At 38.8% G+C, this 25,971-nt stretch overlaps 1 protein-coding gene across 1 annotated transcript in view; it reads left to right on the forward strand.

Moving 5' to 3' along the window:
- Positions 1-1,474: 1,474 nt before the first annotated feature.
- NALF1 (NALCN channel auxiliary factor 1) overlaps positions 1,475-25,971 on the forward strand; it is a gene marked incomplete at its 3' end in the record, with an annotated part of 428,701 nt that continues 404,204 nt past the window's right edge. The window contains exon 1 of the mRNA XM_079311394.1: positions 1,475-2,916. Coding sequence (XP_079167520.1) covers positions 2,098-2,916 — 819 coding nt within the window. The 5' untranslated portion in view covers positions 1,475-2,097. The remainder of the gene's footprint in view (positions 2,917-25,971) is intronic.

A 25,971-nucleotide genomic window follows, 5' to 3' on the forward strand; every position in this document is an offset into this window, starting at 1 on the left:
GTCACAGGTCTTTTCTCACCATACCTTTTGAAACTGGTTTCAAGAACCATCAGCAAGTTGTATTAGTTTACAGATCATGTTTGTTTAAAAAAAAAAGGCTTTCTTTAACCAAAAAATGGGGCAAAGCCACCTTTTGTGATGTATTGTGCACCTCCTTCAAGGGCAATTATCAGTCCATCAGGACAGAGAAAGTCTCTGGAACAAGGAAAAGTATGGTTTCTAAACCTTCTTCCAGTCCAATGGAGAAATTAAAATACAGGTCTTGGTTTTCCTATGGCCAGATAGCATACTTGATGTCTTGAGGTGAACACCAGGTGTTTGTCTGTTAATGTTCAACCTCTAGTTGGCACCTTCTCTTGTGTTATGTGTGGGATCCAAGTTTTTCTGTTGCTGTTTACATTAAGGTGTATAAATGAGCCAGAATAAAAGAGTGAGAGACACTTTGGAGTGTCCAAATAGTATGTTTATTTGAGGGAAAGACCTTGTTGGTTGGGGTCAGAAGGTGTTTGGATCTCAGCCGTGGATCCAAGTGGAGATCATAATCTTAGGTGATTTCATCATCCTAGAAGGAGGGCTAAGCCTGGCCCCTCTGTCTTTCTCTTTAAGCAGTGATATCTAAAGCAGGGAAACACACAGACAGGCAGTATTTACCCAGCTCACTGGTTGAACCAGGGTTTTGCAAAACTTTTCTTGGGGAAGCAGCTTGGGGCTTATAGTCATTTTCTTTTACAGCTCTCTGACTTAGAGACAGGCAACTGTGTTCAGGCATTTTACAAAACTGGCCAGGATGCAGAGCCTGTGGTGTCATTTGCCATTTGTGATTTGCTATGACAAGGACAGGCACGGAGACAGACCTCTCCAACCACCATCCTGCGTGGACATGGTGTTTCATGGCCACAAAGGGAAGGAGACCTGAAGGAGAGAGGGCTGGACAGTAGTACTGAGCAATCCCTTCGGTGAGATGAGTAGAAAGAGTCGCATCGAGGAAGCCCTTTGGAGGGTCCATGTGGTCCCCAGTGCATCTCCCACCTCCTCCTCCTCAGGCAGGAGGAGGCAGAGTTGCTGCTGCTGCCAATGCGCCAGGATAGAGCGATCTCGGCGCGGGAGGAGATGACGCAAAAGGCAGAGCTCCCCCCAAAAAAGTGTTTCTCCAGGACGAAGATGGCGGCAACTTAGCCCAGGGGCCCAAGATGCCTGTGCCCATCGGGGGCCCCCAGCCAGGCAGTTCCGCCCCGTGCGCCCGGGGACACCGCGCCCGGCGGCAGCAGCGGCGGCAGCCGCAGCCCATTGTCACCAGCAGCGGCGGCGGCCCCGGCAGCCTCCTCCTCCTCTTCCTCTTCCTCCTCCTCCTCTTCAGCATCCTCGGCAGCGCTCCGGGAGCCCTGCAGCAGCGTCTCTCCAGTTAGAGCGGAGCCGGGAGAGAAGAAAGAGACTGAGGCAGCGGTGCAGGCATCTGTGCCGCGGCTCGGGGCTGAGGAAGAGGAGCAGCGGCGGCAGGGAGGAAGAGGAGGCGAGGAGCCCTCCCGTAGCCGTCCGTCGGCAGCGGGGGACGCGGCATGCGGTTGTCCGGGGGCAGTGGGCTTTTCTCAGGAGGGAGATGGGGAGCTGCGATCTGACCATGCCTGGGTGAGAGGGGGAAAGGACCAGTCGCGCAGCCCCGCCACCACCAACTATCACCACCACTACCACCACCTCCACCACCAACACCACCACCACCACCACCACCACCACCACCATCATCTCCTCTCCCTCCTCCTCCTCTCTCTGCGTTATTGCTCTTATCTTCTCCACGGCACTCCGCGTTGGATGGACTGGGGCTGTTTCATGTGGTGAGACCAAGGCAGAGCTGCCGGCGAAAACCAACAATATCTCGGAGGAAGAAAAAGAAGAAAGAAGAAAGAAAGAAAAAAAGAAAGAAAGAAAAAAGAGGAAGAAAGAGAGAAGGGGGAGAGTGGGAGAGAGAGGAAGAGCAAGCGAGCGAGAGAAGGGAAGGCAGGCAAGAAAATCCCCCCAATCTTTTAAGTCAATGCATATTGTGGTGACACTGGCAAAGGAGCCCTCACGGTGGAGTCGGCCAGGGCTGTGCGTTCCCAAAATATGACCAGGGGTGCTTGGATGTGTAGTCGGCAGTATGATGACGGCTTAAAAATCTGGTTCGCACCCCGGGAGAACGAGAAACCCTTCACGGATTCGGAGAGGGCTCAGAAATGGCGACTGTCCCTGGCATCGCTCTTGTTTTTCACGGTCCTGCTCTCTGATCACTTGTGGTTCTGCGCCGAGGCCAAATTCACGGGGACCGGAGAGAAGGAGCAGCCGCCGCCCGAGCAGCCGGAGCCCGCGGAGCCGGAGCTGCTGGCGGGCATGGGGGAGCCGGCGCCCCCCGCGCCCCGGCTCCTCGCCCCCCCCTCGCCCTCCCTCCCGCCCTCCCCCGGCAGCAGCGGCGGCGGCAGCCGCGGCAGCCGCACCAACGGCACCGAGCCCCGGCACGGCAAGGCTGCTTTCCTGGGGAACTCCACCGCCAGGCCCCTGGAGACGTGCCCCCACCCGGGCTCCTCGTCCGGGCAGTGCTTCAGCGTGGGCGACGCGGAGGCGGTGTGCCGGCGGCGAGGGGGCCCGGGGCGGCCGCGGGGCGCGGGGCACAGCCCGGCGCCCGGCTGGGACCTGACGGATTTTTACCTTTCCTTTTGTAATTCCTACACACTTTGGGAGTTGTTCGCCGGGTTGTCCAATCCGGACACTTTGAACTGCAGTCTGGATGTGGTGCTGAAGGGGGAAGGCTCCTGCAGCCAGTGCGTCCAGGCTTACCAGCGCTACGACCAGCACGCTCAGGAGAAATACGAAGAGTTTGAGGTTATGCTCCAGAAATATTTACAGTCGGATGAGTACTCGGTGAAATCGTGTCCTGAGGATTGTAAGGTAGGAGCCCCTGCTGTGTTTGCCGTCCCTGGCTGTCGGGCTGGCGTGCCTCCCTCGGCTGTTGTGGCTGCCGTGGACCCTTGTTGTGCCTGCTCCGCTCTGTGCCCCTGGCGCCGGCGGCCGCGGCTCTCCCGGTGCAGGCGATGCTGCGGACGGTATGGGCCGGGATGCCCCCCTTAGCGCATTATTGAAAGAGAGGAGGAGAGAGGGGGAAGCTTGAGAAAACGCGAAAAGAAGTGATCCTCGGTCCCCTGGGAGCGTAGCGATGGATTTCCCCCTTCTCATGAATATGCGATTGGCTCCGGCTCGGCTGCCGGCTTCCAGCGGGCTGGGATGCGACTTGGCGGCAGGCAGCGACAGGGTCTGCATGACAATGAGCGAGCGGGGATCGGAGCGGCGAGCGGGCTCGGGCTGCCCGACGGCGCTGCCCTGGTCGCCCGCCCTCGGTGGGCAGGTGGCCGCGGTGCCCCGGGGACGGGACGGGGAACCGGCGCATTCCGTGCCCGCGGGCCAGGGGCGCGCACCGAGGCTCGGGGGTTCCGTGGGGCGCTTGGCCCCGGGGCTGGCGCGGCTGGACGGCGGCAGAGCGGTGCGGAGCCCAGCCTCCTCGGGAGCGGGAGCGGGACAGTGTTTTTAGGCGCTCTGGCAAAATCTGTGGAGCTGGGGAAAGCTGGAGGACTAGAGTGTCTGTTGACGGGCACAGCAGTGGCCTTTGGTTGGGTATGATGGTGACAGTGTTTTGATAAGCTGCGGCTGTTTCCTTTGGTGCCACTGGTGATGGCTCAGAGAGATCCAGAGGTTTTTCTTTCCCTTTGATAGAAGGCAGAGGGTCCCACATTGGCTCTTGTAGTTGTTGCCTTCTCTTTACTTTTGCACAAGATTAGTTGGCCTATCTCTCAAGACGGGGCAGAAGAAAAGAGTTGTCCTCAGTGCCTAAAATAGCTAATTGCATGCTTTTTTTCCCCTGATGGAGTACTTGGTAGTAGGTGAATATTTCTACTCTGAACTAGATTGCCTCAACTACTGTAGCACTAACCAGTCTGAAGCAAATTCTGCTTTAGCAGTGGAATACAACAGAGCATGCAAATCACTGCTCTAAATAGGAGGCCTGGCTGTACCTCTGTCCTCTGTAACTTCAGCAGGGCCTTCTGAAATAATTTCATGGTAACAGCCTATGCCTAAAAAATCCCATTTGCCAATAACTTAGTATAATTTGCGCATATATTTGCCACAAAAATGGATCCAGAGTCTCTCCAGAAGCTGAAATAACCTGCTATCTAATTGGATAAAGTAGGAAAGTTGCTGTATTTATTTTTTCTTTCTAAACCTGACAAAAGTAGACTCACCAGACGTGTTGACTCGACTGTTTTTAGATTGCAAACTGTGTGTACACACTCATTGTATGTATCCTATATACTCAGTTACTGATAATGTAAACATATTTTATTTCCAGAGTGAATTGGATAAGTGAAAAAGGGTATCAAATGTAAATAGATATCTCTTGCTGTAAGGAAATCATTGTCATTTCAGTAGCCCTATAATTAGACATTTAACTACTATTCCATGCTGCCAAACAATCAGCATTTACATGCTAAAGTGATTTTTGTATCACAGTTTAGTTTGACTGAACTTTCTCACAAAGTGTTCAGTTTCTCTACAGAATATCAGGGTGTAAAAGGTGTTAAAAATGAACAGAACAGCAAATTTATGCTGTTTAACGGTTTCCCCTTCACACACCCAACAAGGAGAAATACTTTTTTAATGATAGAGAAAAAGTTGTTGACATTAAAATGATTGTGCGAAACTTCAATGAACTAGAGAAATGCCAGCGACCTACATCTCTGCGGTTCTGAGTGCTGGATGATATTGCTTTATGTTTTGAGAATTTGGCCAACCGATCTGTGTTAAAAATGAAAGGTATTTCAGAAAGGGAAAGGAAATAAACCAAACCATGGGTGCAACTTAGTCTATTTTCCCTTTCTCCAGGGAATCTGGTGGGCAGTGCGGGGGGGGTGCGCAGTGGGGTGAGCCGCGGGGTTGGGCTGGGCTGGGCTGGGCTGGGCTGGGCTGGGCTGGGCTGGGCTGGGTTGAGCTAAACTGGGCTGGGTTGAGCTAAGCTGGGCTGGGCTGCGCTGAGAGGAGGGCCAGGAGACCGCTGTCCAAGGTCCTGCAAGACAGCGCACACAGCCCGTGGCCGGGCAGGGCAGATGCCGCTCCCTGCCCCCGTGCCCTGATTCGGTATTTCTGGGTCCCTCTGGAGCCTTTTGATTCGTGCGGGTGGCTACGAGAGCCAAGAGGATGGCACGTCCAGCGATCTGACGTGTGTCTTCGTGTGCTTGTGCATGGGCTGTCCTGGAGAGTGTAGAGGTGAAATTTGAAACTAGAATACTTTGTGATGGTTGCAATATTTTGCTGGGCTTTCTGGTGTTTTACATATATATTGGTTATGAAACTCAATCAGCACATTATTCTGTGTGTGTGTGTGTGTGTGTAAGTAAATATTAATTTTTTGCGTGTTGGTTATTTAGCTAATTCTTAGGCAAAGCATCAGAATAGAAAATATCTTGACATCTAGATGTGGTTTAGATTACACACATTATTTGGTGGGTGTCATGGTTTATGTGGTGACCTGCTTTTTCTTTTAAACAAAGTGCTGAAAATACTGCCTTTACTCAACAACCATGTATGTAAGCCTTGGCTCAATACGTTGAAGGGCTTGTTAAATAGCCTATTGGTATTTAATATGTCTTTAGCATTCTTGGAGGGCAGCTTTGTTCACAGAAAAAGAGAGATTTTCATCCAGTTATAGACCATTTATAGCTGATGATAAAAGATAATAAAAATTACTCTGAATAACAGTCAAGCATAAACTTGCAATTGAGTGTTGTTTCTCCCTTCCCCAACTCTCCCCAACACCATACACCATCCTCAACTCAGTCAGTTCTCCCAGTAAAGTGTGAAGATTACGATGGGTTTCTCAGCAAATTATGCCTTTTCAGAAAGTACTGTTGATGATAACAAATAGGAAATATCAAAAATGCCTTTGATGCATGAGTATAAACCTCATGTTTTTATGTATAAACCTTATGTTTTTAACTGAAACCAGAAGAAGATGAACTATACTTTCAAAATATTCTGTCTTCCACTGCCTGTCTCCTGGTCTCTGAAGAATATTTTAAATTATTTTAAATTTTTGCTTTACACTGCAGAAGTTTATAGACAGAAATTGTTTGACTTAAGATTTAGCTATTCTATGTAGTGAGTTTCAGTTTTAATGTATAAGTATGGTCAGGGCTTTTTGAATTTTTTTTTTTTTTCAAGTGTGCGGTCCTGTAAATAAGGTCTTACCATAGAGCTTTTGTTGAGTTGCATTGGAGTTTTTGAAAATTTAGTAGAAAATGTTGACAATTTTTAGCATTTATAAAACTTTTTTTTATGATATCAGTGAATATGCATATGCCATATATATTTTTTAGATGGCAGTAAACTTTATGTGTTGTTTAGAAGCTTGGGATATCAGTGTTGTCTTGCTATAAATCTGTCTCAAATTTATTTCTTATAAACTCTTCTTAAAGTCTGATGTCTCTATATATTGTTTCCTTGTCTTGATAGTCACGTATTAGTAAAGGTGAAACAGTAAACATATGATAAATATTGGAATTTATTATATATTCAGCTAGGTGGTGAAACAAATTGCTGTGCTTTACTGAATCACTAAAGTTACAGACTAACTGGAAATCTGGATTTACACTTCTACTTTTCTGTTTGAAATTTAACTCAGATTTTTAAAAAAAGTTTATGAAATCTTGCTATTGCCTATTATAAATTTGTGGTTATATTTGCAGAGGTTTTTCTTGGAAATATGTATAATTTCTTGGTTTCCAGAAAATCAGTTTTACACAGTATTCAATTAGCAGAAACTGCATTGGCTTGACGTTGGAAGACACAGTTCCTCATTATGACTTGTCAGCCTTCTGTCAGGGGAAATACTCAAGCTTTTATTCTTAAGGCAGCAGGCAATCGCTCTGTGGAATAAGAGAAAATTCTGGCTACTTCTGATTAAGAACTGGGTCAAATAGCTAAGTAGGACATAAAAATGTAAAGATTTTTAATAATTTTCTGTTGTTTGTTTTTTGGTTTTTTTTTAAAGATGGAGCTTATATCTTTGGGATTAAATGTCAGAGACCAGGGCTTTCCTGGCAAATGTGTTTATTAATGTTGAACAAGACATCAGTCTTCATTTTTGATGCAGGTTTCCTTAACCCAGTGCAAGTTGAGAGTGTGTAAAATGTGGGCTTTCTTAGCACTAGCTAAAATATTGAAATGTGTAATTCAGGTAAGTGCATTATAATTAAAACAACATTAAAATAATTAATTTCCCCTTGTGGAATATCAAAGAGGAAAAATAAAAATATACCAGCTCTTCTTATATCAACATTGCTAAAAAGCAAACTTTGGCTGACATCCTAGGTGCTCAACATATACACACAGATTTTTGTTTTTCAGGAATTAAATATAATTTGATAACTCCTGATTTGAGGATTATGGTACTGGTATCAAAAATATGTCATAGAATATCTGAGTTATAATACTACTTAGTCGAAAAATGTCTGTCGATATAGGCTTTCATCATTTAAGCATAGGTGGTGTAGTTGATAGGAATATAGAGTTGGCATTTCTGTTACTGAAGAATTTTTTTTTGATCAAAGAACTGTATTCAACTACTTTATTTGAGTAAGAGGGTGATTGGAAGTTATTTAAAACAATTAAAATCACATTTCTTCTTAGATGTTATCTGAAAATATCAAAGCCTATATGAATCATTACTTTCCTAAGATCTTTTTCCTAAACAGCATATGTAGTCTAATTAGGTTTGATTTAAAATCTCCGTTAAGCTGGCAGAAAAGAGCAGATGAGAAATACAAACCCAAAAGCTCAAATGATAAAAGAACTCTTCAGTTACAAAAGATCACAAAGAGCAGCATCTGCCACAAACTTAGATATTTCAGTTGCACATCTTAACCACATATTTATACAATGATAGCTCTATGCAAGAGTAATACCTAAGCTAATCAGGAGAAACCCATACAAATTAAACCTTGAAGATCTGTTCTTGTGGTCTAATACAAACAAGAAAAATCCCCATATTAATTACTGAATAGTGCCTTTCTGAATCTCTTGAAACACAATTATTTTAAAGCTCTTTTTAAAAATGAATACTATTCTGTATTTTAAAAAATACATAATACCTACATGTTTACACTTTTTAAAACTCTGGTATAAAATGATGTGAAACTAATGTGTCTGTGTAAATTGAGGTTTGCACAGTTTTATGGTTTTTGATATTAATTGTTCAGGTGATTTTTTAAAAAAAGTAAATATTGAATTATTTTTCAAAACTAATTTAAGACAAATATGTGGGTTAATGTAGTATAACTCTTCTTGTAATATTGCTATAGTGCAAGAAGCAACTCTGAAAATGTGCTAAGGGGTTTGTATTTTGGCCTAATATCCTGACACAGTCTGTCTCTGTCTCCTACTGCACTCAAGGAAGACTATGCATATGCTTGTGATCAATCAATTGCTTAAATGCTTCACTGGATCAGGGTCAGATCTCTTCACTCCTAAAAGAGAAATTTCCCAGGGTGCTCTTTCCAGAAAGTTCTTTAACCCCACTTAACTTTTAAAAGTTTGAGTCTAGTTGATCATCGAGATACTGATCCCATTCCTAGTGTCAATGGGTACATAATTCCTGATTTAGGAAAATAAAAGGACTGCAGATTACTGGCACAGGGTAATTGAAATGGATTCCACCTGAATACCATTTAATGTTTCACAGTGTTAATGTCACATAGTTTGGGATCTTATGGCTCTGCCCTCAATTTCACTTTGTTCACTTGTTCTCTTTACATCAAGCAGTGTGCTTCACATGCACCTTGCAGAGACTGTGACAATCTTAATTTCAGGTTCTTCTGGGAAAGGTAATCAAGATGCAAATTATAGTTCTATCACTTATCCTGCCTAAAAATCATTTAGTCTGTACTTAGTAATTTATAACTTCAGTCTTGCACTAAGATCCATAATGTATTTAGATCTGTGAATTGCTTAAAAGGGAAAAAATAACTTAGAAGCTGAATTCCTAAATATTACTTTTTTATAAATATCAGTCATAACACCCCAGAAGAAAGATAAATAAAGTAATCCTTATGACAAAAAGAAAAAAAAAAGTTAGCTACCCATTATGGATAGTCACAAAAAATAAAAAAGTTTAGCTTCTCTTTGTAGTCAGTGGTGACACATTGGTAATTCTAGAGTCTAAGTCAGTTCACAATGAAGTGGACATCTAAAATAGGTCAGATGGATTATGCCCTAAAATACTTATTTTGTGTCTGTTGTCTCTAAAGAGGACTTACTGTCATTTTATATCAGATACAAACACTTCCACCCACTGTTGACCTCAAAAGCCATATTAGATGAATCCTAACAAAGGGATTTTGGTATAAAAATTAAGTTTGGGTGAAATTATGTTCATATGCAAAATTTAACTGTGAAAAACTTTATGAAATCCTACTACTTGTGCTGTCCTACACCAACCTAGTGAAATCACAAGTCTATTTCGCTTCTACAATATCAATATTCTGTTGCTGAAGAATGTGTGAGCTATGTAGTCTGCTCTTCCTAGGGGTGAGAATGGGAAAGAGCCTTGTATGACATAACTGCACTTTCATCACTTTTTTTTTTTTTACAAGGAAGACCAGAATCTTCTATATATGACTTTTCCAGTTGTTATTTCTGTTGAGAAGACAATAACAATTGTAGGTCATCTTCTTGATAGATATTTTTGCAGGTAGATCTGTGAGACATTATTTCTCTTGTACTCCCTTTTCTCTTTACAAGGAGGGTGGATTTTTTTGGGAGGGGGAGAGTGGAGTGTCTATGTATGTGAATTTCTGCCCTCAGTCCAAATCAGAGGAAACTCCCAAGGCACCCAAACTCTCTCAGACAAGAAACACATTTATGCCACTTCACTGCAGTAAGCATACTGTACTTTTCTATGTACTTTTCACTGTACTTTTCTCTTGTCAGAACTGTAGAGCAAACATCTCTAAGTGAGAATGTGTGTGAGCTTGATTTCCTTAACAGCATCAATCAGTTAGATGAATACAAACGTAGTGAGGCACTGGAGACATATTGTGGCTTGTAGAGAGATCTAATTAATTTGGAGATATGTTAAAAACGTAAAGACCATATTTCTTTTTGGATTTGTAAATTGACCTTGTTCACAAACATGGCAGGTATATGAAATATGTGGATTTCTCCTTTAGAACATGCACACTGAAGAGCTATATCCAACCAACTCCCAGTTCATAACAAAAAGAATAGGCCATAATGTAAGTGGCTCTGAAGTGAAGCTGATCAGCTCTTGATCCTCTCCCACCCTTCATCTCGTCTCCTCTCCTTCATCAAAACTGATAGACATTTTTTGAAAGCTGAGTTTGATATAAGGTTGGCCTAAAGCCTTTATGGAACAATCTGGTATGACCCTTTCAAGCACTGATTGAATGCAACAAAATAGTTGGGATGAATGGTGATGATAAATGCTGAAGTGAAAAACTTCAGCAGTTATAGATGAATATTTTGGTCCTTTGAAGTGTCTTCGAGAGCCTGATGGAAATATTCACCTTTAAGATATATTGATTCTGAGAGTTGATTCAGATGTTTCATCTTTAGAAGAAAACCTCATGATTAAAAACAACAGTAAAGATGATCTGAAGTTACCAGCAAACAATATGTTTCAGTCTAGGTTTCAGGTTTTTAGAAGTTCTCAGCAGCTTGGAAGTCATTGTGGATGTTTTAAATTTCTTCAGTGAAATTAGAAGGAAATGGTACCAGACAGGTGCCAAATTAAAAACAAAAGATCCAAATTTTTACTTTTGGTGTATGATATTGGCATATTAATGATTTTTTAAATGTTGTGGTTTAGGCAATTTCATTATTAAACATTATATTTTCAAATATATCCATTATACATTTTTTAAAAGGGGAAAAAAAAGAAATTTTATTATGTCTGCATTTGGAATGTGAAGATACTGCAGCTTTTTCGGAGATATTTTCCATGGAGGAAGTATGATATCTAGAGTGCTTTTTAAATACATGTTTAATTCTTGTTGATCCTCTGCATCTTAGATTAGATGTTGCCTTCAATTTGCCTGAACACTTATGTAAATGGTGTCTTGGGCCTGTCAACAGACTTCATCTCTGTTAAGCATCATAATGAAGTATTCCTATTACTTTTAAAGATATTAGTAATCCAGAATCAGAGGGGATTCTTTACTACAGAGATAGGGAAAAGATGAGATACTTAGAAAAAATACTTTTCTCATTCTATTCATTCTTTTAGGAGAATAAAAGAGTTTCCAGAGTTTGCTCTTGGTATTTAGGAGGTTACACTAACAGGTTCTTCTCAAAAAAAAAAAAAAAAAAAAGTGTAATACTACACAACTAAATGTAAGATGATAAATATAAAAAAATATTATTATTATAATTTTCATGATGAACAGTATACCAGATGGAAAACATTTTGCTAGAGTGAAAAGTATATTCTTACCCTCTATTAGGTGATTTATTGTGCCCAAGCATGAACAAGATATAATATTTTACTAGTATAACTTCATTTAGAGGGGTATATTTTTCATTGTAAAGTAGCATTTTCAAAGGCACTAAAATCATCTCTGCTGAGATAAATTTTTATATTTTTATACACATATGCTGGATTAAAAAAGCAGATGTTCTTTAAAATAAAACCCAGCTTGCAAAACAACAAAATGTTGTTCATGAAATTCTAGCAAATGAAAAGTCCAATTTTTTTAGGCTGTTTATATTGAGAATAGATAATACAAGTATATGTATTTTAAAAACATACTCTCAAAAATTACATACAAATTTTGTATGAATACTCTTAACATTTCCTTCATACATATTTTTTGAAATTGGATTTCTTTGTAGAAGGGCTTTAGGATAATGAAGATGTAGCTGGAAGCAAAAATTCCTGTGTATTGAACATCTTGCAGCTTGCTATGTAACTGACTGTGGTGACAACTGGTATAGCACATCATGCTTCAAAAGTAAACTATTTTTAAAATATAAAAGAACTATAAGTTCTGGCATATATTATCAAAATAATGGCAATAAAATTAGGTATGTCAATTGTAATCTTTATAATAAAGCCATCTACAAAGAATCCCAAATCCATGCTGTGGTAAAGATTAAAATCTCTGAAAGATTTGAAGAGAAGTATTACTGTAACATCTATTTAGAACACTGATTGTTACTAAATCCTTAAGCAAGTTTCTTGTGGTTTCCCAGTGAGATGTGTCTGTACTGATTCTAGCCATGTTAAAGCCAGGAAATCAGTGTAATCAGTGGAAAAGATCAGTGTCATTAGAATCTCATTTACCAGCCTTTTTTCTTATTTAGTAAAGTATCCCAAATGCATCTATTTTGGGATATTGCAAATTTTATGCCTCTAGAGGTATAATTCCAGCCTTTCATATTTTTCCATTCACACTATGCTCAAGCTTTAAATATTGTGGTACAGTGCTTTAATGAGAGATTGGGCAGCTTTGATTACAGGCAAGTTCTTTTACAGAAGGGAACAGGTATGGGAAGCTCACAGCATCCTGTGTGTGGGGATGCCCCAGCACACGCTGGAACTTAGAAGCTCTGCCCTGGAGCAGGGCCAGGGCTGAGGATATATGAGGATTAGATTCCACTGGATTGAGGTTCTGCACTTAAAAAAGGGAAGGAAGTCAAAAACATAGCCAAGGTCCCCTGGGATGGCTTTTAAAATTCTTCATGCATCCAGAGATGAGAGATGTTCGTTTTCACTCTGTTCTGCTCGGGAGTTAAAAGTCTTGATGTAGTATTTCTACAGAGAACCTGACAGAACTTGGACCAGTATTTTGAAGAAGTGGGAGTTTCTGAGCAAGATACATTTGAAATATTACCCAAATTATATTGAAAGCAGAAACAGTTTTTTGTATTTTTTTTCTTTTCATTTATTTCTGATGTAACAATCCTTGGGGAAATGACCCCTATTATAAACTGAGTTTAGCTAACAAGATATAGTATAGCACTGGAGTTCAGGAAATGAGACTTCCTGTTCTATATTCCAATTCAGTTAGAAGTACATTATGGTTTCTTTTGTCTCTATTTACATCTCATAATTGTTAAAGCTGAATCTTATAAATGCACATTTTTTGTTGCAGCCTCACTATATTAAAGAAATGAAACCATTGATGTAACAACAGCTTTTTAAAAACTAGGTACTGAGATTAATTCCTGGGAGCAGAACAGAATAAATGTACTGCAAGCCAATCTCTGTATGACAGATATGAATTTAAAATATTATTTTATTTTCATTTGTAAATATAGGCCAGTTTTCTTTAGTCAGCAATCCACAGTAGCATAAACCAGGACTAACTCCATTGAAATAAATGGCTTTGCTTGAATGTAATACTGTGTTGAGAGGAGGAACATGATACGTTTAAAACTCAAATATATGAACTCAGAAGGACAGTTTGACAGATTTGCTTTACACACCTTGCTACAGAAAACAATATTTAGAGTGCTTTAAATGCTCATTTTCCTGTCTTTGACTGACATTACTAATTTGTTATTGTTGTTGGATTGATGTTTTTTACTTTCGTTTTTCGTTGTACTTGGTCTTGATTGTGTTCTCTTATTCTATTGATTTTTCAGGCACTGCTGTAGAAAAATATTATGAGCTTAAGTTTTCCAGTTATCCAAAGAAAGAAAAACCTTGAAGAAAACAAAGCAAAAGTATTTGCCTTTTCCAGCCAAGTGTATAGTCATCCACCAGGGTTGAAAGGAGAAATGATGATCAGTAGTATTGCTAGTTTAAATCCAGAGAAGGTGCTTTGATTGGTGCAAAGACACTTTGTATTTATACTGGCATAAGTACAGCTAAAATTTAAGTGTAAATTGAAGAATTGATCAGATAATGGAAGTTTTGCTCTGTGATACACTTCAACACTCATAAAAAGGTGGCAATTTTAACAAAGACTCAAAAAATTACAGGTTTGATACACACATATATATGTATATATATATGTCTTAAAGGAAGTGGAACAGAGAAATTATTGATGTAGGATCAATCATTCTGGAGAGACTAGGACAGTCTTGCAGCAGAGTCCTATGGAAATCTGGAGTCATGAATTATGGAAAATTAAGAAGTACAGAAAAATGTAACAATTGCTTCTAAATTATCTTCTTTTTCAGAATTTATTTTCTCTGTAGAACTGTAAATCACTAAGGGTATTTTCTTTCATTCATCAATACTTCAGAAATGCTCCACAGTAAAAGTATGTGTATTCATACATACATCTATTGTTGGGATGCCCTCTAACACTGTCTTATACTGGTCTTCACAAATTCTTTTGTAGACCCTATGTGGAATATTTTAGATTATTTTTGTTTCTGCTTCTCTGCTTGCATATTACAAAAAAGTTTATTGTTCTGCTTATGTGTGGGGTTTTTTTTTAAGACCAGCATATTTTGATCACTGATTATCTGGGATATTAGGTTATTATTACTGTTGCATAATGTGATTTTTATATTTTTTTCTGAAATATTTTAAAGGGCAAAATTATGCTAGTTTATGCAATATAAGTATGAATTACAGTGACTTCCCAAATATTTATTTAAAAGTATTTTTTAGTTCCTGGTGTTTTGTTTCTTTCTAATTGATACAGAAACAGTCCTCTTTAAATTATGGTAAGAAAGTAAATATTTACAGCATGGTGTTTTGGGTTTTGTGCTCAACAGTTTTTTAATCTACTGGTTTGAAGAGAGCCAATGGAAGTTTGGGATGGAAAATATATTTTTCTCTTTTTTTGTAGTTGTTTAGAACTGCAGAGGGAGATATATAATGCAGCTTGCAGAAAGTATTTGCATCTCAGAGTTTGACCAAAATCTTAACTGGTAGTGAAGACCAGTAGCTCATGGGAAGAAATGCAATAGCTGTGAATGTCAGTAATTTTTGTGGGGTTTTGTTTGTTTGTTTGTTTGTTTGTTTTGTTGTTGTAGTTGGTTTTTGGCTTTTTGGTTTTTTTTTTGTTTTTGTTTTTTAGTTCCTTTAAAATTGTACGCCTGAGTACATGGCAGGCGTATATATTAATATATATATATGTATATATTAATACAGAGATCTTTGAAATTATAGTATGATATGTTCAAAACCCTTTAGAGTTTTGGGTTTTTTTCCCCTACAAGTAAAGGCACTACTGGGGAACTCAAATATTACAGTAATTCAGCAGTGCAGGAGTCCATAGCGTGCAGGTGCACCATGAAATGCAACTATACTGCTCAAAGGGCTGGTCCTGCTTCACATTCTGTTCTTGAATTTGTCTCTTAATAGGGTTAAAAGGCAACTAATTATTTCTTACAGAGTCTGTACACACCGGGCAGCACAAATCACAAGTTCCTGAGCTGTGTCAGGCAGCTGCCCTCAGGTTGTCTCCATCAGCATTTCAGTTCAGGTCAGAGGTGTGCTTTGGAAACTTCCCACTCACTCCTTCTGCCACTCTCACTGCCCCTTGATTGACCACACAGACTGGATTGCTGTCTGCTGAAAGCAAAGGCATACAGGTACCCAAGAAGAGCACCTGTAAAGAGCTGCAGGCACTAAGAGATGTGCAGTCCCAAGAAAGGACCAGGGTAGCCCAAAGTGAAACTATCACAACGTGTAATGTGTGTACCAGGCTCTTGGCACAGTTTCAGTTTACAGAGTGTCTCTACAGAGCCACACTCCCTGTTAATATTCATATAGTTATAGTTAAAGAGGCTGAAATTCAACCTGGAGATAATTCCCAAAGTATCCCAGCAATTTCTTTAGGACTGCATCTCAAGGTCCTGAGCCAAATTGCTGAAATGATTCACTGCACCTGGCTCTATATAATCATGGCAGTAGTGATTGTGTATTATCCTATTTACATTTTTTTTCTTTTATCTTCTGTTGGCATGCCTATGAAGGTGATGCAGATTTCTGCTCCCTGCTTTCCCTGCATCTGCCAAGCCTGTGTGCAGCAGAACCACTGCAGCTCTGCTGCATTTTGGGTCTGCCTCTGAACTCACCATGGATTTCACAGCACCTTCCCAACACACGGACATAAGGCTGAACAGAATTGTCAGTGCTTCCTCATGGCAATTCTAGAGGTTTTAGTTTTAGAACGGTGCAAAAATATCTAAATAATCATGAGAAGGAAAGAAAAAAAAAAGTGAGGGAAATTGGCAGCAGTGAAACTAGTCTGTTCTGTCTTCATATAGTACTGCCCTCACTGTGTTCTAATGTATTTTCTTGTTTCCTGCTAAAATAAAAAAAATAGTATGATGCAGTGTTCAGGCTAGATTTTAGGTAGCCAATGAACTAACAACTGTAATACATGTCAGCCTAAGTAGCTGATTTTCTTTTTTAATTATTTATATTTCTATATACATGCGAAGACTTAATTTCTTTTGGATTTTTCCAGCATACAAGACAAAGGTGTGTCTATGTTATGGATTGATATTATTTTTTTTCACAGAGTAAACCTTTTTCCTTTGAATGATTAGAAAGTACTGTGCAGTTCATAAGAAAATAGGACATTGGAAGAATATTTCTCTGCTTATAGAATGTTTGTTGTTAGTATACAGGGAACTACTGCTGTTCCAGTTTTTTATTATTTAGGTATTTTTGTTGCAATATGCCCAGTGTTATTGCTTACAGGTCATTGCTTTTGAGCCCTGACAATTTATGCCATGTATTGAGTTGGTTTTAAGTAAATTTAATGGACTTGTAGGAAGAAAATCAGTTCTTCTAGAGGTCATATTCTAATAGTAACAGTGGTCCTGACAATCTGTAAGGTTTTAAAAAAATTTTAGCACTTCGTAACCATCAGGAAGCTTTCTTACCTTTTCTCCAGCTTGAAGTCTGAGCGGGGATAAAAGGAGACAAGAAAAGTGATATACTGACCTAGCAAAAATGGATAAAGAAACAATTGGCTGAAATAGTATCAGTGTGTGTGATTGATCAAAACATGAGGGGAATACCTGCCAGGTGATCAGCAGTTTCTGCACCACCAGGTGTTACTGACCTGGTGCAAGGGAGACCGTGCTGCAGAGACAAGACATTACCCAGCCAGCAGGAGAAGCAGTCAGAGTGGCAGACGGCCAAAACTGCAGATGTTTAGCTAAGGTCAACATAAGAGCAGACAGAAAACATATTCACAGAAGACTTCAGTCAAATGTATCTCAGGTATACACATGTTACTTTACCCTGAAGCCTGAAGGAGCTGATACTGAAGAATCACAAAACTGAAGAGAGTGTGTTTTTTGGCAAGCAGGCTGTAGGAACTGACATTACTACACTGCTCTGGGAATAAGCTTGGAAGGTAAAATTAATTTTACACCAGACCAGAAAATTGCTTGTCAGTTTGCGAAGTTTCTTCTTAATTCATATTAGGCGGTAGTCAATTTATCATGCTTAAGATTCAATAAAATAATTTTCCATATTCTTTTCTATTAATATATTTTCATACATGAAAATATACTTACTGTAAGAGACAAATTCCACTTTCAAAGGCACTTAGGATAGCGTTCAAGATCTTAATTTTCTCTAAAGGTGTAGCAACTCCACCAAAATTTCATCAAAATCCAATTCTTGCTGTTTCATGTGTTAAATCTGTTGGTTCTATTCAATAAATGAGTAAAGACTTTTTGCTCCTGTAGTTCTTACTGATTTTTTTGTGTAGCTCCTCTAATTTTTTCTTTTTATACATATATCTATTATCAAACTGTTAGATTGACGTGGATACTAGGGTAGAAGTATTGGTCATAAATATGGTCATATTTATAAGAATTATATTAAAGAGGTGTAGCTAAACCAGTAATAAAGCCCAGGAAAAATGTAATTTTGAATATATTGAAATACTAGTAGAAGGATATGTTGCCTATTTGCTCCTTTCACATACAGCTTTTGGGCTGTATTAATGGCTACAGACTAATGAAGGCATTTAAGTTGAGTTTCCTATTTGACAGAGAAGGATTTTATTTGTATATTGTTCATATAAATGAGAATGTCTGTACATTTGCTGTAATAGAAGAGTTTCCTACATCTCTAACACATTATAATGTGTGTGTTACCTGTGATTCTTGGTAAAAAAAAGGATGCATGAATCAAGTCTTCATTCATTAAGATTTTGCTATTAGCAGCTGCTTCAGGTAGACACTGTTTCACACATTACTGTTGCTTTAATTATGTAAAGGACACTGGTACAGGCCACACTTCCTGGTTTGATGCAGCCAGGGTTGTCCAATATACATTTCCAACTTGTGCCCACGAGTGGCAAAGATGACAATTGTAGACATCTTTTAGGATATAGCTATCCTTTTCCCTTTTTTATTCATCACTACCCAGCCTTTTCTCTTTTCCCCTCCTTGAGCTCTCTGCCAAACCAGCCTCTCCTGATGAGTTTGGCTGTGGTCTTTGGTACAGTAATATTCTGTACTAAGAAGGACAATTTTCTGAAAGGGGGAATAAAATATGAGTATCCATAAGTGAAGACCTGCAGCTGAAAAGGATGGTGTATAGAAGTTGGGATAGGAATAAGCTATGTGCCCAAGAAGTAGAAGATGATAACTGCAGAGGTAGCTGGACTTTTCATTTATTGTTTGTGTTGATTTAATTCTGGCTTGCTGTACTGAACAATGTACTGTGAGGAACTTTCATGTATAAAACCACAGAAAAATCAAAGTCCTTCATTAAAATGGTGTTGCTACCTTTCAACTTGGCAACATCAAATGCAGAGTTCAATATCTTTGATTTAAATAATAATGAAAAACAATTGTTTGCTTTCAATATGCTATTTTCAGTTTTGCCAAATTCTTTGTCTTATAAAGAGAGTTAAGTAATTATATAATTTACTTAATTTGTGATTTAAATTTGCTTACTAATTATGTCTTTTTAGCCTCTTTATTTAAAGGTGCCAGGCTTCACCCCTAAAAAATAAATCTCAGCCTTTGTAGCTTTTATGCCAGTATTCTTTCCTTTTTTCTTCCCTTTCTCAACAATATCTGTTTTAGATTAGTATCAAAGAAGTATTTTCATTGATCTGTGCATATCAAGGTCTTCCTCCCCTTCAGTGGTCATACTGGGTTTTTTAATTCTACATGAAGTATTTCATATTGTTCTTTCCCCTCAGCTTCTACTAGGCTAGGCAGTGCTGTCTTCTATCTGCTATTGGTTCCCCTTTCATTGAGCTCTTTTAAGCAAACTAAATGCTACTTGACCTGTTTTGGCCTTAATTAACCTAAGACTTGTTGTGTCCATTGTAAACACTTCCATCTTATTGTTACTCCCATTTCCAGATGATTAATAAATAGATTAAACACTTTCATCCCTTGTAAAGAACCTGAGGGCACCCTACTGTTAACCTTTAGCCACATGGAGCAGGGACCACTAATAAATGCATTCTGCTTCTGTGTTCTCCTTTTTGTAGTTGATTTCTAGTCAATGACAATGCTTTACTTCTCATCCTGTGATTACTTAGTTTCTCTAATAGCCTAATGTAGGAAGCATTTTCAAAGGCTTTTTGGAAGTCCAGAAAATCTGTATCTGCTAATTCATTATTATCTGCTATTTATTAACATGCCAAAAGAATGCTAATAGGTTAAAGGCATATACAGGGCATTAAGTCTTCTAACTTTGATCCATTTTTGCTTTTAATTGGCTACTCAATTGTTTCTTCAGTAATATGTGTGTGAAGCTGAATTCTTTCTCAGCTTCTCTCAGAAGGTACATGAAGATCATTGCTGTCCTATGTGGTTCAGTATACTAACAGATTTCAATGGGAAACTACATAATAGTGAATTTCTTTTGATTAATCTGAAATCGCTTTGGGAGTCTTGAATAAACAGTATCCCATTCCTGAAGTACACTTATCTTCTATTTATTGTTCTCTTCCAGAAATTCCTCTTAAGATGCTTCAATCATCTAAAGTTCCCTTTCTTTATTTGGAAACTCTGGTGTATTCTTGGTGCTATGAATCAAAAATAATATGCTTTGTCTTCTATATTCTTATCTTGTTTAGTTTCCCCTTTAACTTATTGGGTGGGGAGTCATGGTCTCTCTTGGTCATATTTTTTGTGTGTAGTTACTACATATATTCTTATTTAACCATCCCACTTCCCTCTTCAGATGTACTTGTCATTGTTCATGCAGATTATACACCATAGGCACATTGTGCCAGGTGCACTGGAAGATACATAACACTTGCACTCCCAAAAATAATTTGAAGCTTCCATGTTCAGAGATCTGATTAGGCTGAAGTGTAATTTATCTATTTTATTTTTATTTTTACCTCTGTACCACTTGGAATGGAGAGTAACATGCTTTCCTCAAAGATGGGTGCAGAATTGGAGCCATGTGTGCTAGGTCATGCAATAGCATCATAGATGGAAAGGGAGTAACAAGGTAACTTACATTCTGATGAGAAATCTAGGACAAAAAAGAATCCTGGGAATTCTTACTGGTGTACTGTTTCTAAGTACTTGTTTTCCAAATCTTTCTCCCTGTATGCGTTGCAGCATCTATGCTCACACGTGCCTCATTTTCTCAAGTGTTGCTTCATAAAACCACTGTAATAGGTGTGGGTTCTGTACCCATTCATTCAGAGAAGCAAGCAGGTTTGGGGTTTTTAAAAGAAACTCACTCCTCCAAAAACCCAGCAGGCTTGGGGTTGCCATTCTCCACTCTTTGTATAATTGCCTGATAGCTGGAGAACTCAGTTAAGAGGTAGAGAATTTGGTGTTATGTTCGGTGTCCTCCACAGCTGGAAGATATTCAAAGTCACTTGAACACAGTGAAGCAGTGGGAATAATGTCCAGTGGTAGCTGAAAGGCTTTTGATGAGAAATATATAGCAATAAGTTGCTCTGCCTTCAAAGCTGTGGTCTTTTTCTCTGTATTTTGAAATTTCCAATTAGATATTGCTGAGAACTTTGGTTTTTGGGTTTTTTTTTTTTCAATTACTAGTAATGATAATGATTCTAAAAGTATTTTGATAAAAAAATCTCCAAACGCATCTGCTGAATTATTTGTGCTTATATATGTCTTGACATTGCTTTCAGGCCTCATACAGAACACTGATGCTGCACAATCCCCTTCTCTTTTGAGTTAAAAAAGGTGTTTTTATGTCACAGAAAGTGTGAAGTAACTGTTCAAACTCTCCTACCTATCACATTAATGATTTTTGACTTAGGACAGAGCTGGAGTGCAACAGCTAGCCTGTTTGAAGCCATTCCCACCTGAGTATACCTACATCAATATATGCCCTCCAGGGAATGTTTTAAACCATTAAAAGCTACAAGGTTTGAAAGTTTACCAAAGCTATATATATGCAGGAAAAGACCCAGAGGAACTTTTGCCTCAGTAATAGCTTCTTCTGGGTCTTCCAGCATACACCAGGGCATATTACAAACATCAAAATATGCTCAGTGGATACAGGCTCCATTTGAGTTCCTCCAGGGATGTTTTACAGTGATGGAAATAGAATCTCTTCTCTGTTCTACTCTCCTAAGCATTCAAGTAGGAATTACTTAGGAGGACAGTCTCAGAAAACAGTGTTTAAGGGACATTAAGAGAAATGACCTGGCTTTCAGAGATGCTAAGCACTCACATGCTGAGTTAGGACACAACTTAGGATCTAATTTCTATCACATGAAAAAAGTTAACACAGGAATAAACGTTTCCACTTAAATTAAAGCAGTTTAATGTACTTCTCAGAAAAAAAGTAGTACTTTTTCAGTACAAAATATTTTTTTTCAGATTTTTTGCTGTTTGCCAGTAATTGTTCTGGATACTTCTGAAAAATCTTCTTACAGACACAATAAAGTATTCTGTCATATCATTAAAGTGTACTTTGTTGTGGAGGTTTGTTGCTTTCCCAAGCATACAACAGAAACAGTAAATACAATCTATAACAAAGTAATTGTTTTCACTACAAGTGGCTTATCTAGAGATGCTGCTGATGCAGTAGCCAGGTGCAATGCCGATGTTTCTTTACTTGAGAAAGAGCATGCTCTCTATAGACTGTCAGGAGGTGAGTTTTCCAGAGGCAACAACAGAAATTCAGAATGTGATGTGCAGATCCCTTTAACAAACCTGAGCTGCTTAGCTGACTTAGTACTGGGGATTTTGTGCTTGTAAACAACTCACTTCAAGTTGACATCATGTCAGGTTTTGCATTCTGTTTGGATGTGATCAGTCTTACACACAAGGGCAAAGGATTTTGTGATAAAGTATTTCTGCCTTCTGTTTAGCTAGAAAAAACAATTGATGGGCAGTTAAAAAAGTATTACAATTTAAAAAATATTTCATTTGATTTGCTTTCCTGGTTAAGTAGCATATTAAAAGAAGTTCTGCATTCACTATATAGTAATAAAATAGTGACAATAGAAAACTGGAAAAACCATTCCTTACACATTGTTTTCCAAAGATTTACTGAAGGTCAAAATCTTTATTACACAGATTGTGAACAGGTTCAATATTGTTTACTTCCTTCCTGTAACGGAAAAAAAAAATCTTACCATTTACTTACCATTTACATGTTAGGGTGTATTAAAAAGGACCCTTTTATCTAAATATTTTCCAAAAGACTATCATAGACAAGGTGAGCCCAAATTATTTTAGGTAATATTTCAGTCAAGAGAAGTCTCCCACAAAGGCTGCCTTTTTTCTTCTTCTAACAGTCACCTCCCTGAGAAGATTGCTTGCCAGAACTTGTCTCCTCCTACAGAAGCTGACCCTGTAAAGAGTGAAAGAGCACACTGACCATCTTTATGGAGGGGAGGCACTTTCCATGCTCCTGCCTTTTGAAACAGGTGCAGCTCTAGCTGCTTCCTTGTAGGTGGCATTCTGTGGACATAGCATTTTTCAGGTGAGACCCTCTGGAACACACTCTGAGGTGTGTTCATTCAGCACTTCATGAAAGGAAAGCAATCTACTGGTTTAAAATAATCCCTTGCTGTTTCCCACCATAAAACTGGATATATTTTGTCTGTCTGGCCTGGCTGTAAGATGATTCCATGAACAAGATGTTCCCATGTGCTGGCAGTCACTAGCAGTTGACTCAGTTCCTTGAGATCATCAGCAGTAACTCATAATTTTGCTTGTGGCTGACATTAAGATTGAGCTGAAATAGACATTTTGAATGAGCATTAGAGAAAAGGGTTAACTGCCTTTTTGAGCAGTGTAAGTGTTCTCTCTACATACCACCTACTTTTCTAAGGTTTTTTTTTTCCCCACTAAATCAAGAAAATTAGCATTAAAAGCATAATTAATGAGCTACCTGTGTCTAAAACGAAACCAGGGAATAGCTATTTTGGAAAAAATGCTTATCACTTTTTTAAAATTTGTTTGTTTTGTTTAGTAGGCAGAGGTTATAAGTTTTCATGCACATTTTAAGTATTAAAATGTTGAAACTGCAATGCACTTAAGAATATTAAAACTGAGTCTGGATTATGAATCCACATAAAAGATCAGAATTCAAGGTATATTAAAATAACAATGTTGTAAACATCTCAAATACTTCTGAAATGGAAACTTGACTGGTTATTACAGGAAATTTAATCCAAGTGATGCTTTCTCTCTGTCATATCTGTAATACTATATTTATGTAATGGAATTTGCAAGAAAATCTTATATAAAAACTTGGATAAATGGCTTTGCTCAATAAAAAATATTATGCCCATGAAACCTGTTTTCTGTTTTGTTAATTCACGGGTCAAGTATGGTATCCCAGAACTTCCTGGATGTAGGAGATCAAGTGTGTTTATTTCAGGCTTTATGAAGGTTAGTGAGTGTCTATTAATTTCATAGGTTTCCATTATCCTCCCAGGGGTTTTTTCTCAGGTCAGTTTTCTTCAAAAAGGCAAAATAATTTGCTAACAGAGAAATATCATCTTTATTTTTGAGGGACCAAATGCACACTGACAGGAAAAGTCAAAAGTTCGTTTTCAAAGATTGACTTTTCTATACTGTAATGAAAAGTTTTGCCTGGAGTTTAGTGATGTTCTTCATCTTGAATTTATATTTAAGGTTATTACATGTTTTAGGCTGGTAATTGGCCATTATTGAGTTACTAAAAACATAAAATGACCTCTGTTTTCTAGATGTAAAAAAAGCAAGAGCACAGTGTCTTTTTGGAAGATCTGAGTGCTGTAAAATATAGTACAAGTGGAGTCAGTTAAATCACTTTTGAATTCAGTCATGAACAGAATTTGCGAACAAATTTTTCTTTCAATACTTTGCACTTTAACCTAAAAGATGCTGATCACTCATAGAAGAATTTGCTAACATGAAAGTGCATTGAAGTAGTGGCCTTGGATAAGACTTGTGTAAGTTACCTTTTTTTCCCATATTGATGTTTTTTATGAAGAGGGAATTTTCCAATGTGACCTTTATAATTGTATTCCATCTATGTATTGATCCAAGGGCTGAAGATGACCTAGTAGACCTTAGAAGTGATATTTAGCTTGGAGTTGTTTTCCCTTGTCTGGGAAAAAAGGCATCCCTGAATTATATTTGTTTCACTGGCAGAAAGCTAAATCATGACTCTTCTGTAAAGTCTGAATAAACAAGCTTTATGAAGGCTTTTGCTAGGATTTGAAGGGATCGAAAGAAATCCCCTTTTGGGCTGCAGAACACTTGGGATGTAATTTGTTTTAGCAACTTTTCCTGTCCAAAAGCTCAGTGTCTGGTTAAGCAAGTCAACTTGGCTCCCTACACAGTTAATGGGGAGAAATGGTTTCCTCTCTTCTCTAAATAGGCATTTAAAATAGATGGGTTGAATTACCCTCTGGAGTTTCTGCACTCTCTCCATTAATTAAGGAGAGATTCATCAGTTCTAGCTTTAATGTCTAGAAATTAGACTTCAAAGTCTGTGTATCAAAGAGGAAAAAACAGCATTTCCAAAGAATCGTCCATCTTCTAGTGTAGGCAGATATGATAGGGCAAATAAATGTATGAAGGGAGCCTAAGGTGACAGATATCTAAGAAAGATGGGAGGTTAGTTTAGATAGCTAAAATTAAAAGAGATTAATTTCTCTCTGGTTACTTGGACAGCAAGTTAGCCACAAGAGCTGCAGATCAGGTGTTTCTGTGCTCTGAGGAAAGTGGGGCTATGAATCCATCATGTTGTAGATGTGCTGCTGCTCTCCCATTGCCTTTTCTCCTGATTTTGTGTTAGGAAAAAGCTATATGGTACTTCAAAATATGTTTGAGAAGTGAAGTGCCTCTGCAGGATGTCTCTGCATCAGAGCCTTCTGCACAGTGGAGGCTCTTGATTGCTATGCCTTTGGATGCTTTCCACAGACATTCTGCAGGTTTAGATGTCTGAAAGAGATGGGGCTTGTTGTTTGCAACACGACTTTGTGAGCAAAAATACTACATTTGCTATGTGCCAAGGAATGTCAGTTAAAATTATTTTTCCATGCAAAAGCAAGGATTAGTGAATCTAATGAACCGAATCGCTCAAGAGGTACGTGGTTCCCCTTCTTAGAAAATGGTGTTATTCTGCATAGTATTCTTTGTACTTCTCTACCACTCAGTGATTTCCTTTTAACCCACACTTAAAAACAAGCTTATCTTTAACAGCAGTCTGGATTTCAGTACAAGAGGTTTTTTTGAGAAAATTTCAGCTATTTACTATCAACGAGTCCTTGCTGCCTAGTTTGAATGCAGACCTATTTCTCTAGGCTTTGGTTTAATGAGTAAATTAGTGCAATGTCAAGTAGAATACAGATGTGCAGGATGCCAGCTACTATCCTATAATTGCCTGTGTTCATATGCTTGTTCTCTGACAATATTGAGAGCAGTTCAACAGTACTTATTCTACCCACATTTTCAGTATTATTAAGCAAACATATGGAAATACTGAAGAACAAATACTGAAGGTGGTTTTCTTCCCTCTCTTTCCTCTCTCCCCACTCCCTTTCTTTC

Source organism: Erithacus rubecula (assembly GCF_903797595.1).
Source record: "Erithacus rubecula genome assembly, chromosome: 1".
Taxonomy (NCBI): domain Eukaryota; kingdom Metazoa; phylum Chordata; class Aves; order Passeriformes; family Muscicapidae; genus Erithacus; species Erithacus rubecula.